The 18384-nt window shown below is 39.6% G+C and overlaps 1 protein-coding gene across 1 annotated transcript; it reads left to right on the top strand.

The window, feature by feature from the left end:
• Positions 1–1392: 1392 nt before the first annotated feature.
• LOC109068998 (melatonin receptor type 1B-A-like) lies at positions 1393–17466 on the top strand. Its single transcript, XM_042771610.1, has 2 exons — positions 1393–2601; positions 13495–17466. The coding sequence occupies exons 1-2, from the start codon at positions 2403–2405 to the stop codon at positions 14361–14363; spliced, it is 1068 nt and encodes a 355-aa protein (XP_042627544.1). The 5' UTR covers positions 1393–2402; the 3' UTR covers positions 14364–17466.
• Positions 17467–18384: the final 918 nt, after the last annotated feature.

Below are 18384 nucleotides of genomic sequence, written 5' to 3'. Positions count from 1 at the left end.
CTATCTATCTATCTATCTATCTATCTATCTATCTATCTATCTATCTATCTGTCTGTCTGTCTGTCTGTCTGTCTATCGATCGATCTATCTATCATTATTTGTCCTTTAACTTTTAAACACACACAAATACATGCATGCATATGCACACATATAAAATATGCAGTTATGGCAATCCATACATCGCTCTTTCATCATGAGCACAAAGGTTTGATGTATTTCTATCACTATGGAAAGATTCATAGTTAATGATATGCTGAAACCCTTTTTCCCAGGCTGCAAGGAAATTCACAAGGTGAAGATGTGTTAAGCTTAGATAATATTCCTTTCTGACTCAGGTGGTAGCATCCTCAGGGGTGGCACAGGACCCCGCCCCGTCACACTGCTGTCAGACATGCACTCTCTGCAATGATTGTGCCCTTAAATGAATTGTGACATAGCGGGTAACTTTTCTTTGGAGTGGCTCCCTGTGTCATACTTCTCCACCCTCTCTCATTTCAGCTGCTATCCGTCTGCACCGTAGAAATAGGACAGGCTCGATGGAGAAAAAAAAAAACATTTTAACTGCTAGAAGCCAGGAAAAGGTCGGGTTAATCAAATCCAGTGGCATAGGATTCATTTAATCACTGGCAAGGACACATCTCCTCTTAAAAATCCATTTTAAACCATAGGAAATAAGTAAACATTGTACTTTCTTAAAATGGGATTTTTTAGCCGGCCTTCACTGGCAAGTGGTTATGAGCTCTTCAAGAGCCATAACTCATTTTTAGCAGGCACGACTCCAGCGCTAGGTCATGGGGACTCTCAGGATGGGACAGACTATAGAGGGAAGTGAGTGGTGAGGTGGGATATGCTTTTGAATAGGTTGCTTCGTGAATCTATTATATGCAGTGTTGTTTAAAAGTATGTGTAGTCTCAGTTTTAAACAGTGCTTCAGGCGGTAGGCCCACGGACCACCTACAGTCCGTTCACTCACCATCTGATGCATGTTGCAAACAAAACTGGATGGCACTTTCTTGACCTAGTAAACTCTAATCTGTTTGGCTGACTTCTTTTTCTAAGTCCATCTTGAAACAAAGTTCACAATGTATGTAGATACACAGGCATTTTTGAGGAAGAGATAGGAACTGAGCAGAACTGAATATTTTGCTTTATTTTAAGTTTTATAACTTACTGTATTTTCATACAGGTATTTATATATTTTAAGCAAGTTAGACCCATCATCCACCAATTATGTGTCATAAATGACGTTCTTGTTGATGAATTTTGTAATTTTCACATTTTGAGTTCACTACTCCTTACAATGGCTTTTAATTATTTAAAAAGGGGCGATGTGTTAAAGAGACATTTTTATTTGCTCTTTTACTACAGGTTTTATTTGATATAATGTATTCAAAGAAATTCTTGGTGTTTGGTGATGGTTGTGTTTAATTCAAACCCGTTGTGGCAGGACGCCCTCACGTGCACCTGCGCGCTCTCAGTTCAAGTTCAGACACACGCGGAGGTTCCAAGGCGTGTGAACGGAGCAGCTGTAAACAGCGGTGGCGCGCGCTCGCGGATTTCGGTCCTCAATGGGGAGAGCGCGAGAGACCGGCCGTGCGGAGAGGGTCGAAGGCGACGTCTCTCCAGCTGTCGTTTAACTGGACTTATACAAGAACTGGACCGGAAACTGAGTCGCGGAGGGACGTCGCTTTGAGGCTGGAAAACACGGAATTACTGCTCAGAAATGCTCATTTTCTAAGTTGCATTCTTTCATTTAACGACAGTCTTGCTCCTCAAGACCATCGTAGACACAAATAAGCGTTTTTAACGACACACACTGGTGCCAAAACCAGTCACACATTGCACTTAATGGTTTGACACTTCTGAGACGGGAATTCTACCGAAACGGGAGCCCATCATCTGATCTCACGCATCGGATTCCGTCGCCGCCGAGTGAATTAATGAATAAATAAAGTCTGTCTGACTGACTGGACATAGCGGCGTCTCAAAGCGTCTCAGCTCAAGCGTCAATGTAAAGAAGCTGTACGGCAAGAGGAGGAAGAATTGGATGAGGAGGAAGAGGGGTGAATCCACGCCAGCGTGATCCTTCAATCATCAATGGGAAATACCGGAGACCTTCTCGTGCGTCGCCGCGCTCTCACCGTGAGTGAGTTTTAAAAGAGCGCGCGGCGAGGGAGAAAGAGCACTAAGTTGAACGTATTCGTGAATCAACAGAAGAACCGGGTGGAAAAAAAAATGTTTTTATGTGGCACATGAATGAGAAAACAAAGCGCGTCACCGAGCTCCCCAGGGCTTGTTGAGGATGTGGAAATGTTTAATTGTTGACGAGGGTGAAGATGGCAGAGGCTTCGTGAGGAAGATACCGAGCGTGTTTTTGTGAGAGAGGGTGAAGTTCGTTCGACATGCCCGAGAATGTCTCCCTCATCAGGAACCGGACGGAAGTCGGGCAGGGTCGCGCTTGGGGTAGCGGAGCAGGCGCGCGGCCAGCGTGGGTCGTCATGGTGCTCGCCGGTGTGCTGATCTTCACGAGCGTGGTGGATGTGCTCGGTAACGTGCTGGTGATCATCTCGGTGCTCAGAAATAGAAAACTGAGAAACGCGGGTGAGTGAGTGCGCGCGCTCAGTCCACATTAATTAACGGAGAGATGAGGGGATGTTCGCACATGACCCGTTCTTGCATTCAAAACAGCTGAACGCAAGGAACGGAAACGCATTCCGAGACGCCGTTTCCAAAGTTAAACTACAATGCAAATCGATTTAAAGAACGCGTCCCTGGTGAACGGCCCCTAAAAGTAGACGAGAATCATTCACTGGCTCATGACAAGGAGTTATTAGTATAATACGCGTATGACTCATTTGCAGTTTCAGAGGAGGGTCATTAATACTGTCATCAGCTGTCGTGCATGTGTTCCCGTGAGAAATTCAAGAATAAACCTAGTGCTTCATTCACACGGTTACCAACCATTCACGTGCACACTATGGTCTGAGCATGAATGGCAATACAAATCTCATACAAAAAGATGACAATTGGTCTAAAATTATTTCCAGTGATTTCCATCATCCGTTCTGCATACATACAGCATTTGAGGCTCGGTATTTGATCATTTAAATCCTTTCTTTGTCTTTAAATCAGTTTTAAGACACTCATCTTTTATTAGTGAAAATGTGGAAATTATTTCATTTATTTATTTTTTACACATTTGTTTATTAATTCATTTGTTTTTCATTCATTGCTCATGAATCCATTCATGATTTAGTTTGTTCATTCATTTAGAGTTCATTAAACAATATGTTTCATGGACACGAGAGGGATGTTACATAACACACGGATATCAAAGATGGTTAGCGCCTGAGAATAACACTGCACTCAAGGCTGTCTGTCAGTGATACTTTAACGGACATTTGAAGACCATGTGAATGTGAGCTAGAGAGTTGTGGTATGCTTATGAAGATGACAAATGTATGTTAGGATATTTAATTTTAAAAATTCAGGGAAAAACGAAATCCTTTGGTGTGCATCAATAATTTACACACACACACACACACACACACACACACACACGCATATGTGTGTTCCTGAGAATGAGTGCTGGGGTGTGAATTGCGTGTCTGAAACAGCAATAGCTCAGATTTACCACCAGCATCTATCACTTATGTGCTTGCTGTGTTGGTGTGAGTGAGTGTGAGAGAAAATGTAAAGCAATTCCAGTTAATTCCACTCAGAAAAAACATTTGATTGGAGTACCTCATTCATTAATATGAAGTACCATATGGTTTCGAATTATAGATTTTAATTTGCATTTTTTATTATTATTATTATTATCTGGCAGTGCTTTCCAGTCTCAGGCTTCACATAGCTTTGATCTCTTCATATTGTGAAGTGTACAAAACTTCAAAAAGCATGTTCATTCTCTAAAAGAAAGAGAAGGATTAGATGTGAGAGAGTGAATGGATAAGCAAAGGACAATGTAAAAAAAAAAAAATAGAAAGGGAAAAAATTGTCAGAGAAAAAAAAAGAGTGAAATTGCATTCTTTTGTTCTCTCTATAATTTGCTTGATCTGACCTCAGAATGCTGGAGTTCTTGCCCTCTGTGATGTCTTAGGGGCCAGTGGGGTTTTAAAATGCATTTTTTTTTAGACTTCAGCTTTTCGTTACTCATTAGAGCACAGGAAAAAAAAACTGTCAATGGCAACAGAAAAAAAGATAGTAAAAAAGAGAGAATAGGTAAACACAGATATTAACTGCAATATCTCCAAACAGGCAGTCCGTCTCAAACCATTCGACAGTGCTGTGTTATTAGGTCAGGGTTTGATATGTCGGCTGTGTTCTGTAATAGTCATCAGTAATATAGAGTGTGTGAGAGTCAGAACAGACAAAGCGAGAGCGAGCAGCAAGGGAAGAGAGAGCTTTTCTATGCACGTCATTGTGTCTTTGGAGATTTTTGACATTTTCTTATCTTGAAATGTGCAGGTGGTATCATCCCATCACTGTCTTAACAAATGTACCTGTTTACCAGCACAGCCCTGCACTCCAGCTTTCAAATAAAACTACAGATGTATTTGTGTCTTTGGATAAAGAGAGAGGCCGTATTGACAGTAATTTTCACTCTTATTCTTCATCTCTATCATGTTTACAACCCAGTCAGCTATTAAAGTTGTAATTGTTGAGCTGCTGTTTATTCAGACAATTTGGTCCGTGACCTCACATATTATGGGCTTCTGCTTGTGTTTGGTAGAGTGTATTTGTGTACCACAAGGTGACATTCGGTTCTCATTAGCATAGAGTTGATGAGCTTGCTGGTGCTCTATATAGATACTCAAAGAGCATGCAATAAATGTTACCCTTGACTGCATCCTTCACTTTGACCCGTGATGATTAAGGAAACATAAGTATCGGAGCTCTCAAATGATGGCACAAGTGCCTTTTTGTTCTTTTACGTGCTCGGCTTTGTGCTGTGTCCAGTTGAACAGCAGGAGCAGGTAGTATTGATTAATACATCAGATGTGTTTAGTTTTTCCTAAAGGTTATATTTGCTGTGCAGTTCCGGACAGAATGGAATCCTATTGGGTCTGGGTAAACTGTATACAAATGAGATGACAAAACCATGCCCATACTTCTGTCCGGCTGTGTTCCATCACGCCCTGGCAGCCTTGTAATTCCCTAGAGTAAAAGAAAGTGATCTGTTTAAGACATTTTTCTTGTAAAATTGAGGGTCATATCCCTGTAGACCAGTAAAGGGCCTTTCAGATGATTGATGACAATGTTTCCCGAAGCATTGAACTATGAGGAGTGAAGCATTAATCGGATGGTTTTAAATAGAAACATTGTTCTTCAGAGGAACACAAAAGAAGATCTTTTGGGGGGAAAAGTGTGGGGTTTTTGTTGATACGATGAATGTACAACACTTTGTCAAGTCATTTTTTTTGCAGTAATTGTTAGGACATTTCTCTTAGCTTTAAAAGCCATGACACACCAAACAACAACAAATAAGGGTTTTTCCAAGGTAAAAAATGGTCTTCGATGGTAGCTGAACATAGTAATTAATGCACACAGTACAAAGTACTCCAACATGTAAACTGCGTGCTAAGCACTGACAATAAATGCAAATAAACAGTTTGTCATATCCTGTAAACATGCGTTGGGACACCCATGACCCTCAGAACAGGCCTATTTCTCTGAAATATTGTCCACAATTCTGTCTAAATCTGTGTTTGTGAGCACTTCTCCTTTGCCCAGATAATCCATCCACCTCACAGGTGTGGCATATCATGATGCTGATTAGACACAATGATTATTGCACAGGTGTGCCTTTGGCTGGCCTCAATGGTGTGGCATTTTAAGATGCTGATTTTTATCAATGATTATTGTGCAGGTGTTGTTGTAAGTTTTGAGGGAGCTTACAATTGGCATGCTGACTGCAGGAATGTCCACCAGAGCTGTTGCCCGTGAATTGAATGTTCATTTCTCTACCATAAGCCGTCTCCAAAGGCGTTTCAGAAAATTTGGCAATACATCCAACCGGCCTCACAACCGCAGACCACGTTTAACCACACCAGTCCAGGACCTCCACATCCAGCATCTTCACCTCCAAGATCAACTGAGACCAGCCACCCGGATAGCTGCTGCAACAACTGGTTTGCATAACCAAAGAATGTATGCACAAACCATCAGAAACCGTCTCAGGGAAGCTCATCTGCATGCTTGTCGTGCTCATTTGGGTCTCGACCTGACTGCAGTTCGTCATCGTAACTGACTTGAGTGGTCAAATGCTCACATTCGATGGCGTCTGGCACTTTGGAGAGGTGTTCTCTTCACGGATTAATCCAGGTTTTCACTGTACAGGGCAAGATGGCAGGTATGGCGTTGTGTGGGTGAACGGTTTACTGATGTAAACATTGTGGATCGAGTGGCCCATGGTGGCGGTGGGGTTATGGTATGGGCAGGCGTATGTTATGGACAACAAACACAGGGGCATTTTATTGATGACATTTTGAATGCACAGAGATACCGTGATGAGATCCTGAGGCCCATTGTTGTGCCATTCCTCCACGACCATCACCTCATGTTGCAGCATGATAATGCACAGCCCCATATTCCATATTCCTGGAAGCTAAAAACATCCCAGTTCTTGCATGGCCAGCATACTCACCGGACATGTCACCCATAGAGCATGTTTTGGATGCTCTGGATTGGCGTATATGACAGCTTGTTTCAGTTCCTGCCAATATCCAGCACAATACAGTAAAACTGCACGTTTTAGAGTGGAGTTTTATTGTGGCCAGCCTAAGGCACACCTGTGCAATAATCATGCTGTCTAATCAGCATCTTGATATGCCACACCTGTGAGGTGGATGGATTATCTCGGCAAAGGACAAGTGCTCACTAACACAGATTTAGACAGATTTGTGAACAATATTTGAGAGAAATAGGCCTTTGTGTACAAAGAAAGAGTCTTAGATCTTTGAGTGCAGCTCATGAAAAATGAGGGCAAAAACATTTTATAATTTTGTTCAGTGTAATATACTTTCTGTCTCATTCAATTATAACACTGGATCAGAGAAATAGGTTATTTTAAACACTTGACTGATGTTGTAATTAATTTTGGAGCAAACAAGTTGTGATTTAATGCTATGTTAAGATAACATGCTAGCTTAGCCATTATGCACTAGTTGCCAGAATGTGACTTATATTTTATGATTAATTTGAAAAGCAAATCCACGTAAGATCAGCATAATATTTCTTTATTTTAAGAAGGTAATTTCATACAAAGGCAAGTAAGGTGAAGTGAGAAGTTTGATCAAAGTAATGAGGGAATAAAACACTGTGACTAGACATAGGCGTCGTTCACTCCTGCAGTCATCAACATGCGCTCCATAATGCCATCACAAGCACAGCAGTCCTCTACATCACCCAGTAATCACATTAAATGATCAAATAAACCTTAGGCAGCTGCCAAAATATTAGGGACTTTAAGCAGCCGCCACTGATGGAACGGCAACGGCATTCAGACATCATATTGAGCTTGCATGACTTTAACTACTACTTCTTGAAGTTCTACTGTAACCATCTACTATGGGAGAATAGCTGGTTAGAACATGACAGATTAGCTAAGTAAATGTTACGTTTTATGGTATATAGCAGTGCAATTGCATCAGTATATGACTCTACCATTAGTCTTTTATTTAATCTGTGTTGATATGTTTTAAATTTAAGCTAATTTTAACGATAGATATGCTAGGTCGCATTTTCTGACACAAAATTCATTTAGGCATTCATCTTCCTCCATGACACTGAAAATAAAAGGCAAATACTGCTTTCACTGTAAATCTAGGTTTTTAGATTTATTAGCATCAAACACGAGTAAAAACTCTTCTTCTGACAATAGATTATCATTTAATGTCAAAAGCAATCCTTCTCCATTCCATTCGCAGCTGTTGCTTAAAGTCCCTATTCTCAATGCAGGAAAACCCCTGTACATTGCGTCTGGGCTAAAAAGTTGCACTTTAACACACCATGAAGACAACAGCCAACTATCACATATGTTTGAGTGGTAATAGTCTAAATTTGTCAATCAAAAACCGAAACTGAAACCAGGACTGCTGATATATAAACCATTACCAAAGCAGCACTGCCTTAACATTTTGAATATTTGAATTTTGTGTGTCCTCTTAACTTTGTCATTTGCTCACTTTCATCACTTTCTCTTTTCTTCTCATGCCCTGGTTGCCCAACCTGAACAGCCAATCCGAGTAATCTGTCTCAACGACTGCTTGATGCCGATTCAACACACTCATTGGCCATAAATGCTGCCAACAGGGTCTGACTACTGCCGACGGCAGAGAACATACCCTAAAACTGAGCTGACAAATGCTCAACAACAGCCTCCCGTTTGCTGCCGGCTGACAGTCATCTTGGTGTGTCATGGCCTCTTGTAACTTTATGCTGTGCACACTTGCAGATTACCTAGCAATCTTGTAAAATCTCAGCGAGAGGTGGCTCTTTGTCATTTCTGCAAAAAAAGCACAAGAGGTCAGAGATTAAGAGCTGTAAAAGTGATTGGTGCGTCTGAAAATGTAGAGGTCAAAGTGTTAAAGTTTGGAATGGAACACAGGCTGCAGAGGTCAGTCAAAAACAGCATCAGTGTCAACGGAGACCGGCCACGTCAGCGACGCGCAGTGAAACATGATCCATGCTGACAAAGAAAAATGTTGCGTTTTCTACATGAATGTGTGTGTGTGTGAGTGTGTGGCCATTTTATACAAAACAGTTTAATCATCCAACAAAGCCGCTCCTTTATACACACACCTACTAAAATTTCCTCAGATACAGGGTTATTGGTGCCAAGTGAGATTACAAATTCCCCGGGGACATTGCCTGTGGAGCTGCTACGTCAGGAAGCACTTTAGACCTGCGTTCATTTATCTTATGCACACACACCCAGTTAGGTAAAAGAGAGATGGTACTGTGGTAGAAACTTTCATGTGTGTATTTACCTTATGAAATAGTGAATGAGTTAGTGAAATCCTCGTTAGTTTGAGCATTAGAGATTTAATTAACATTCATGTTGACTAAGCACTATCCTTCGTTGCTGTCATTAATGGTTGTGTGTGTGTGGGGGGGGGCATTCTCTGTTATGCTGTTTTTAATTTAAGCCTTTGTGTGTGCTTATGTTTGTAAGAGAGACACCCGAAGGAAACTTTTAATTCTCAGAGGTATGTGGCTCAAAAGACCTAATGGAGTTCTCATGTGTGTCTCATTTCAATATCCCCTTCCTCCTAAAATTTTCTGCATGATGCGAAATTAAATTAGCTGTTACTGTACCTGAGCAAATCTGACCACAAGACATTGTTGAGCTCTTTTCTGAAACGAGATGTGATGGTCATTTTCTCAGGAGAAAAATCTAATTTTTAATGTCAGTGATGCCTAGGAGAAACGGTTGAAGCATTAATGAGTTCCATTGGTGTAGCTTGACATTTAGGCTATTGGTGGGCCAGACCATGATACTGGGTTTCTAGATTTAATATTAACCTGTTTAAATAATAGGCTTGAATCGCTCTTGCTCATCAGTTGTGCTTATATGTAATTAAATGTACCATCCAGTTTGTCCTAAGCATACATTTGGACCATATACTATAAGTGTAATATTAAAACAGTTGAAAACAGTATATTCTTAATCCAATTAGCCCATTTTTCATTTCCACTGTTTGACATTTAGAATTTTACAGCATGCAAAATTTTGAAAAAGTGACTTGAATAGTCAAAGGGATACTCCACCCAAGAATGAAAAGTCTCTCATCGACTACTTACACTCATGCCATCCCAGTATTTATGACTTTCTCTCTTCTGTGAAACACAAACATAAAAAAAAAATGAAAACTGGCCTGCATCAAACAGTACTTGCTGAATGAAATCCTGTACTTTTTTTTTTTTTTAAACAGTTTTGGGGTGCTCAATTCAAAAATAGAGCCCGTTTTGATCGGCCATGTCACACTTTCTCACAAAATATGTGTCTTAGTTAGCATTTTTGCTTTTGACAACCATTTGTCAGGTGAAGAAATCTTGTATTATGCCTTAATCAGCAAGAAAAGACATGATACCTGTCTTCATATGAGCCAGGTTACAACTATTTGTTCGATTCTCAGCCTATTTTTTTCACATGTATAAATGTTTTTGAAGACATTTCCACCTTTTCCAATCCTTTGTAAATTGTAAGTAACTGTAAATGATACATTTAGATTTAGAACTTCTTTTTTTTCATTAAAACTTTTGTCATTTAACTGCTTTTGTTATTTGATAAAATGCATTAAAGCTGATACATATATATAATTAGAATTTTTTTTTTATTGATAGCTTTGAATTCGGCATCTTCAAATGAGGTAATATTGGTTAAATCAGCAGAATTTTTTTTTTCAAGATGTGTGATGTAAACGTGTTGAGTATCGACATGAGACATGAAAGTCTTCTGTTTCTTCTAGATTATGGATGATGGTTGCATTCGTTTTGAAGTACCAGCTTTGAAGGACCAGTCCAATTGTATGGATGAGAGATGGATTATTGTAAAATATTGCAAAGCTTGTAATTTTTAATGTGACATTGATATTAGGAGCTTCTGCTGTATCAGCTTTAGCTGCATTTTGGGTTCTTTGCTTCATTATTTTGTTCTGCTCTCGCAATGTAAAACACACCACAGATAGTGCAGATCAGGTCATCCAATTAAATTTTTAAAAAATTCTATGAATTTTTCTACTGGAATACACATGGAATCTCTCATTTCTCTTACCAATTCACTTGCATCTCTCTCTGTTTTTCGTGAGGTGCTTTTAAAACTTTATTTTCTCTCCTTGTCTTCCCTTCTAATCCCTTTTAGCATCCATTACTGGGAATGTTTCCAAAGTAGGGAACTGCTATAGACCAGACATCGGATATTTTTTGTCTCTCAAATCACGGCAGGCATTTTACATTTCATTTATGCATTTGGCATACGCTTTTATACAAAGTGAATTTGCATTGAAGATAATACAGTTCATTGGTTCACAGAGAACTGAATTTTGAAATATACTGAACATGATGGTTTTGGTGAACAACATCGATGTAATAAGTTAGTGATACAATAATTTTAAAGCAGGGGCCAATGTGTTTTTGAGTGTGAAGGCAGCAGTTCAAAAATTCATCTGTTTAGCAAACACACTTAATGTTGTTCCAAATGTCAAAGCCTAGAATCCCACAGGAAGCATTTGTGTATCTGGCGCACAATTCATCTCCTGAACACTTATTCCTCACACCCTCTTCCTCACATCAGTATGCGGTAGGATCACAGAGATAATGAGCGAAGTGTGTGTGTGTGTGTGTGTGTGTGTGTGTGTGTGTGTGTGTGTGTGTGTGTGTGTGTGTGTGTGTGTGGTGCTCTACTAAAGCCGATTTTTATTTGTTTCTTTGCTTAGGCATCTCTGTCGAGCTACACTCTGTTTTCAGGTTCAACAGCATACATTCTGGCCCAGTTTCTGAACAAGAGATTAGACCAAATTTCTCTCTCAGAAAGCCTTTCGACGTTCCAATTAAAACATTTAAAAGTCCAGCTGATTTCTTCCTCTTGCCTGTTAATCTTCTTGTGAGAAGAACGAAAGAGAGGGAAGGCAAATTGAGTTGTAATAAGTGAGAAGGAAAGAGATGGATCAGAAATCAGATACGGTGAGAGATATTGACACAAAGCGAGAGAACGATAGCAGACATTGACGTATCCAAATGAGAAAGACAAAATGGAGAAGAAGAGGGAGAGTGAGATAAGAGGAAATGGATGGCTGTGAAAGTTGACAGCGATTTGTGGTGACAGGGCTTGTCCTGTGATGCAACACTTTGAAAAGGTTTACGTTTATGCAAATGAGCATCAATAGAATTTAAACAGTGTCAGAAAGGGCTGTTCTAAGCTTGTTTGAATCATGCATTGATAGTCATTCATCTTGTTCATGACAAAATGCATTGCTGCAATATCTATACCAATGTATTTGAGCAAGAGGAATGGCTGCTAGTGACCTGCCGACCTCCGGCAATAAAATCAGTGTGAATGGAGCATCAGTCATTTGCATGAGGAATAGATTATTAACCTAAAATGATCGCTTTCTGTATGGATTCTTTTTTGCAGATGCATTCAATCGATTTTCATTGAATGCATGTATCCGTTAAAAAAAACTATTTCAGTTCTGTAACGCATTGGTTTAGGCATACAAGTGTGTGTGTACAGTACTGTGTTGAACTCCATATGAACTGCATCTATAAATGCTAATACATCCTGATCTGAGGAGAAAACCTCAACTCCCAACAAACCAGTACACAACACATGCATGCGAGAGACCGGCTGGTAAACAAAGCAAACATGCACAAAAAGTGCGGTGTCTGTGACACTGGGTCCATACAGTGCTTCTGTAGAGGAGAACTCAGTGTCACAGACACCGCACTTAATCTAATGGATCTGAACCAAACAGTCAGAATACTACAGCTCCTGAGCCTGTCCTACACACACACACACACACACACACACACACACACACACACACATGCTCCCACACTCCCAGACATGCAATATGTCAACTACAGTTCAGGTGCTGTTATCAAGTTTCCTTTCTTGTGTTTGTGTGTTCTACATTTTGTGTTTTACCTTTGTAAAAAAAAATACATTCTTTTTATTTTATAGTGGCAAATAAATGCTGCATTAGTGTCATGATTTCATGGAAAAACAAATGTCTAAATCTGAAGAACCTCATGCATTTTTATTGGAATCTGTTTTTCACAGTTACTTAACAAGTGAGAAAGAGAAATTTACAATGTGTTGTTCAAAAACACAGCATCCTACGCTGATGTAATGTGATACAGCATCAGACATCATCTCTTCTATCTGAAATTGCTGTTCTGACACTGAAAAGCCCTGTCTACAGTAACCTTTCATTGGTTTAAATCTTATTCCACACAGTTATATATGAAACATCTTTTTTTATCTAGATGTTAGTAGCTACACTACTGTTAACTACTTGTCACGAAGTTTTCAGTAATGATGCTGAAAATTCAGCTTTGCATCAAATTAATAAATGAAATTTTAAAACATTCAAATAGAAAAAGTTTTTTAAATTGTAATAATAATTTTACAATATTACTGTTTTAATGTATTTTTGATAAGTGCAAATAAATGCAGCCTTGGTAAGCATAAGAGAAATATATATGCATTAAAAATAAAAAACAACTTACCAATCCCAAACCTTTGAACAGTAGTGTAGTTACAGTACTTGACTACATCTTACTGTTGTTGCCATTTCTAATTTGCTGGTTTTTATATAATGTAATAGTCAAGTAAGCGAATTTTGTAATTTTGAGTTTTTACAATTTAGAAACTGGTAACTATAATAATTTTGACATGATCTGAATGTAACAAAACAGTTCACCTTACTCTAATGCCATAACTTAGGTCTTGTATTTAAATTTTTTCTCTCTGTGTGTGTGTCTTAGGTAATGCATTTGTAGTGAGCCTGGCTTTCGCCGATCTCCTGGTGGTTTGCTATCCCTACCCTCTGGTCTTGCATGGCATGCTGCACGCGGGCTGGTTGCCGGGGGAGATGGAGTGTAAGGTCAGCGGCTTCCTGATGGGAGCGAGCGTCATCGGCTCCATCTTCAACATCACCGCCATCGCCATCAACCGCTACTGTTTCATCTGCCAGGCCAACACCTACGAGAAAATCTACGGCCGCGCCGGAACCTTGGCACTACTGATGTTAGTCTGGGTGCTCACCGCCATCGCCATTCTTCCAAACCTGGCACTGGGGTCGTTGACGTACGACCCTCGCGTTTATTCATGCACCTTTAGTCAAACGACAAGCGCGGGCTACACCATTGCTGTGGTGACCGTGCATTTCCTGCTTCCTATCGCGGTAGTAACGTTCTGCTATCTGAGGATTTGGGTGCTGGTGCTCCGTGTGAGGAGGCGGGTCACAACCGACGTCAGGCCACGCCCCCGTCCGAGTGAGTTACGCCACTTCTTGACCATGTTCGTCGTCTTTGTGCTGTTTGCCGTCTGCTGGGCGCCACTGAATTTGATTGGCCTGGCTGTAGCGGTGGACCCGCCCCGTGTAGCGCCCTTGGTCCCTGATTGGCTGTTTGTGGTGAGTTATTTCATGGCATACTTTAACTCCTGCCTGAACGCCGTAGTGTACGGACTGCTCAATCAGAACTTCCGCAGAGAATATCGAAGAATACTTCTGTCACTTTGTAAGCCACGCCTCTTCCTGCAGGAGACATCAAAGGGCGGAACTGAGCGCAGCAACAAACAGTCACCTGGCAACAACAATAACGATGATCAGCCCAAAGCAAACACAATATAACTTACCCACAATGCATTTCATTGTTCAGAGATATCAAAGAAAGAATGCTGCAAAAATGTTTTAAATTATGTCCACTAATCTTTTAAAAATGTCGTTTTTGTCTCACATTAGATACCACCCCAATACTTCATTTGTTGGAAACCATACAATTATAATAATCCTCAGTATTAGAAAAATTTATTACATCTCAGAAGTATTACAATCACATTCAATTAATGCATGCTAATGTTTGAGAACAGTGCAATAAATCATTACCAGACAAAAGGTGCAAGCTTGAGAAAGACAAAGACTGCAGAACATTTTCATCTTCTCCAAACATGCGCCCCTAGAAAATAACTTATATTTCTCACTGTTAGTTGGAGGCTGTTTTCTCCAGCCATCCATAAATTCTCACCTAACAGATCTCTCACAAGAAGGCAGCACCAGAGGACTTGCACAGTTTCACAAGTCTTTCCCTAATGATATAACAATATTAAAGAAACGCTCCCTGAATGCTTACACATTTGTGACCGTTCAGCACCTTGACATACGTTTTCCCGGCATTCCAACAGTGTTAGCACTTTTGGCACTGTAGAGCCTCCCCTTGTGCTATGCAACCAATTAATTTTAAACTCAACGGAGAAAGTGTAAAACTAGGGCTCCCTTAGGTTTGCAGCAGAGGTTATCCAAATGTTCCCCAAAACACTGCAGCATCGTCCTTGTAAAACTCCCCTATTGCTATGCAAACTCAACGTGAGCAACCCCCACAGCTGCATTCATACAAACACTGTGGAACTCTTCCTATATCCTTCCCACAAAATTGCTCTACTAGGTCTGTGGATGCAGTCCTATGGGAATATGCCAAAATGCTGCAAGAAAATGTTTTTATATTCTCCATAGGTTAAAAAACAAAACATCACACGCTCCCTATGTCTGCATGTGCACCAGAACAGATCTGCACATACTGCAAGTTACACCGTACTTACATTGAATCTATTAACAGGGTTCAAATGATCAACACAATTTAATCATATAAAAAAATGAGCGTAGGGCTTCATATTTATTTAACACAATGAATAGACTTTGTCAGCATCTTTAATTTCTTAACAGTCTGATTTATAAGAAGAAGAAGAAGAAGAAGAAGACAAAAGTTAAAATAATCTTTATTAATATACCAGCATGTCATTCTGTGTCAATAGACATTTTATACATACACACTTCAAGATGCCAGTCAATCAAACCACAAAATTAAAGAAGGACCAATTCTTCATGAAATACATTTGATAGCTTTGATATACTGTATGATCAATTCATACTGATACAATCATTTATAGATAGTTAGAAAGTCAAAACTGCACAGTGAGGAAAGTTTCCATCTCAGTCATCCATATCAGCGACTAAAATTACATTTTAAAGTTTCACTTCACAAATAATATAAGTTTTACTTTGCGTACCCAGTACTAGTAGTCTGTCTGTCTGTGATGATAAGCAATGGGCTCTGGCTGTTACCGTTTCACAAAGAACAAGCTTTGTGTTCCACTGCGCCGCTTTTGAATAATTTTTGAAAACCCAAATCTTTGATTCTACCTTTTCAGTACCTTTTCACATGCACACCCCGTTTTTAAATTGGTGTTTACGGTTAACTTTTAAAGCACGAGTCGAGATCCTGTAATCTTTTCCATGTCACTGAGCTGTGTTTTGCTCATTTAAAAGCAAAAAAGCGTTCTGTGTAAATGGCCTCTTGTATCATGTCAGCTCACCGCAGTTTTAAAGCCCGCCGACATTTATATAGCCAGCTATTCGGCGGTAAGTTTCAATAAACCGTCATTGACTGAAGTGCTGGATGAGGAAATAATAAAACTGTTCAGCGAAATTGAGTACTTTTAACTTCTTAGCTTTTTAGAGAATGGAATGTTAATATTATTTAGTTTAGTTTAATTAGTCACCTTACTAATTGGTCCTTATTCCTGACATTCGTTCAAAGAAAAGTTGTAAGTTACTGATTTTTAATGCCTTTTCTTCTGGTGTAATTCATTTTTAGTAATTAATGGGGTCATATGATATATTTTCATGTTTTCCTTTTTCATTAGTGTGCTAAGATCTGCAAAGTCACAAAGCTCAAAGTCTCCCACAAAAGGATTTTTTTCTATCGATTAGCGATTTTGGCCATGATTTGGTCGTCTGAGACAAATTTTGAAAATCCTAAAGATTCCTATAATCCTAGGCTAAAATCTGTAGTCTTTAATCGCTGGTTTGACATGTTCACCGAGGGCCGAGTAATGGCCGCTGCAATCAAATTTTACCTCCGACTAAATTCTGGCAGTGTCAGAAGATTTGGCGCACTGTCCTGCAGTGTGACTTCTCCTATGACGAACGTCAAACTGTCTTCGTTTTTCAAGACAAGCCATGATCAGAATTAATGCTAGAGATTTCTTCTAACCACATAAACTCCAGTTGCGCCACTGTTTTCATGTGGGTGTGTAGTGCTGCTTGCACTATTAAAAACGCTGCAGTTCATATGCTTTTAATGACAGCCAACATTACAGCCCTGCCTGCAATTCAGCTCGTAGTCACTGAACGTGTATAAGTTGATAATGTAAGACTCCGGACAAGTTTCCTCGCGTACACCCGTTTTTAACGCGTCTTGACTGTCGTACAGTCTACCATTAATGACAACTGAGATCCCACAGTGTGACATGATCATCATGTTCATACAGTCTGACAAGTACAATCCTAAAGGACTTTTAAAAATTGCACAGTGTGAGCCCGGCTTAAAAGAGATGGCTGATCCAGACTGGCCAAAACACCTCAATCGAATTCTCCCTCACATATCTATATCACTAACAGGGAATATTTGCATAATGCTGCCCAAATGTATACGCAAAGAAAGAAGGCATGGGGTGCATCTCAGTCAGCTCCCTAGCTCCCGACATCAGCTTACAGTAGGGCTGTGCGATATGGACAAAAAAAAAAACCTATCGCGATTTCTCTGATCAGTTTTGCGATTTAGATTTTAATCACGATTTTGACACACACAGACATGCTTTACAGTCATAAATGCATTCAGTATGAATTTGAAACATATTTCCAAAAGAAAACCAATTAGAGCTTTATCAAAAAGTTGTAACATTTCTCTAGCACAGACATGTCAAAATAATCACTAAGTAAAGGTGTTACAAAATGTGTAGACATATGGCAAAAAAATAAAAATAAAAATAAATCCCGTGTCCAGGGATTTTTATTTTATTTTTTATTTTTTTGCCATGCATTGCGTGCTGCATTCTGATTGGATTGGATAGCATACTGCGGGAGGTTGGGCCGCGGAAAATCGTGCTATAATGCGATTTAGAAATCGTGCATGCTCAAATCGTGATTTTATGACGATTTTGATTAATTGCACAGCGCTATCTTACAGTGTTGTAAAACGTCACTGCTGGTATTAATCAACAACAAGAAGGAACCAAACTTTTTTAAACACATTGTTCTGTTACTTATCCTGACAACATTTCAGCCAGATGTGCACAAAGGCTGTTTCTAAAAAAGGGGGCTATTCCAACTTTGCAAGGACAATCTGGCACTACTGAATCAGAGGCTGTATGTATGTTTTATGCAGAGTTTGGTGAAGTGTACAGTAATGTATATTGTTTGTTGTTCTTATGATCACAAGTGCAGATATGGATTTATGTTTACAAAGTATCCTCTGTCCTCAATTGGCTTGGTCATCTGAATTTTCAGATTTATCTGACTCAAACTGATATGGTAAAACTGACAACATTATTAACTGTCTTTATAATTGCTTTGGAAGCTGAAATTCATGATTAAGATAAGGGGCGTTACATTTCCATCACTGGGTCAGCCAATCAGAGCACACACTGAGCTTTTCAGAAGGAGGGGCTTCGTAGAAATTGGCGCGTTACAATGAGTGAAAATAATGTTTTTTTAACATTAAAGCATGTTAACATGATCTTTGAAAATAGCATCAAATGACCCCTTTAATCTCTATAACCTGTGCTCACCTAAGACATCTTTTAAGTACTTTTTC

Source organism: Cyprinus carpio, chromosome A15, assembly GCF_018340385.1.
Source record: "Cyprinus carpio isolate SPL01 chromosome A15, ASM1834038v1, whole genome shotgun sequence".
NCBI classification, from domain to species: Eukaryota; Metazoa; Chordata; class Actinopteri; order Cypriniformes; family Cyprinidae; genus Cyprinus; species Cyprinus carpio.
Note: the sequence above shows the minus strand (reverse complement) of the source record. Positions and strands in the feature narration are given on the sequence as shown.

Bases quoted from the DNA above. Each gene is read 5' to 3' on its own strand.
- LOC109068998 (XM_042771610.1), top strand. From the start codon at position 2,403: ATGCCCGAGAATGTCTCCCTCATCAGGAACCGGACGGAAGTCGGGCAG. The intron at 2,602-13,494 runs GTGAGTGAGTGC...TGTGTGTCTTAG, and splicing joins TAGAAAACTGAGAAACGCGG to GTAATGCATTTGTAGTGAGC.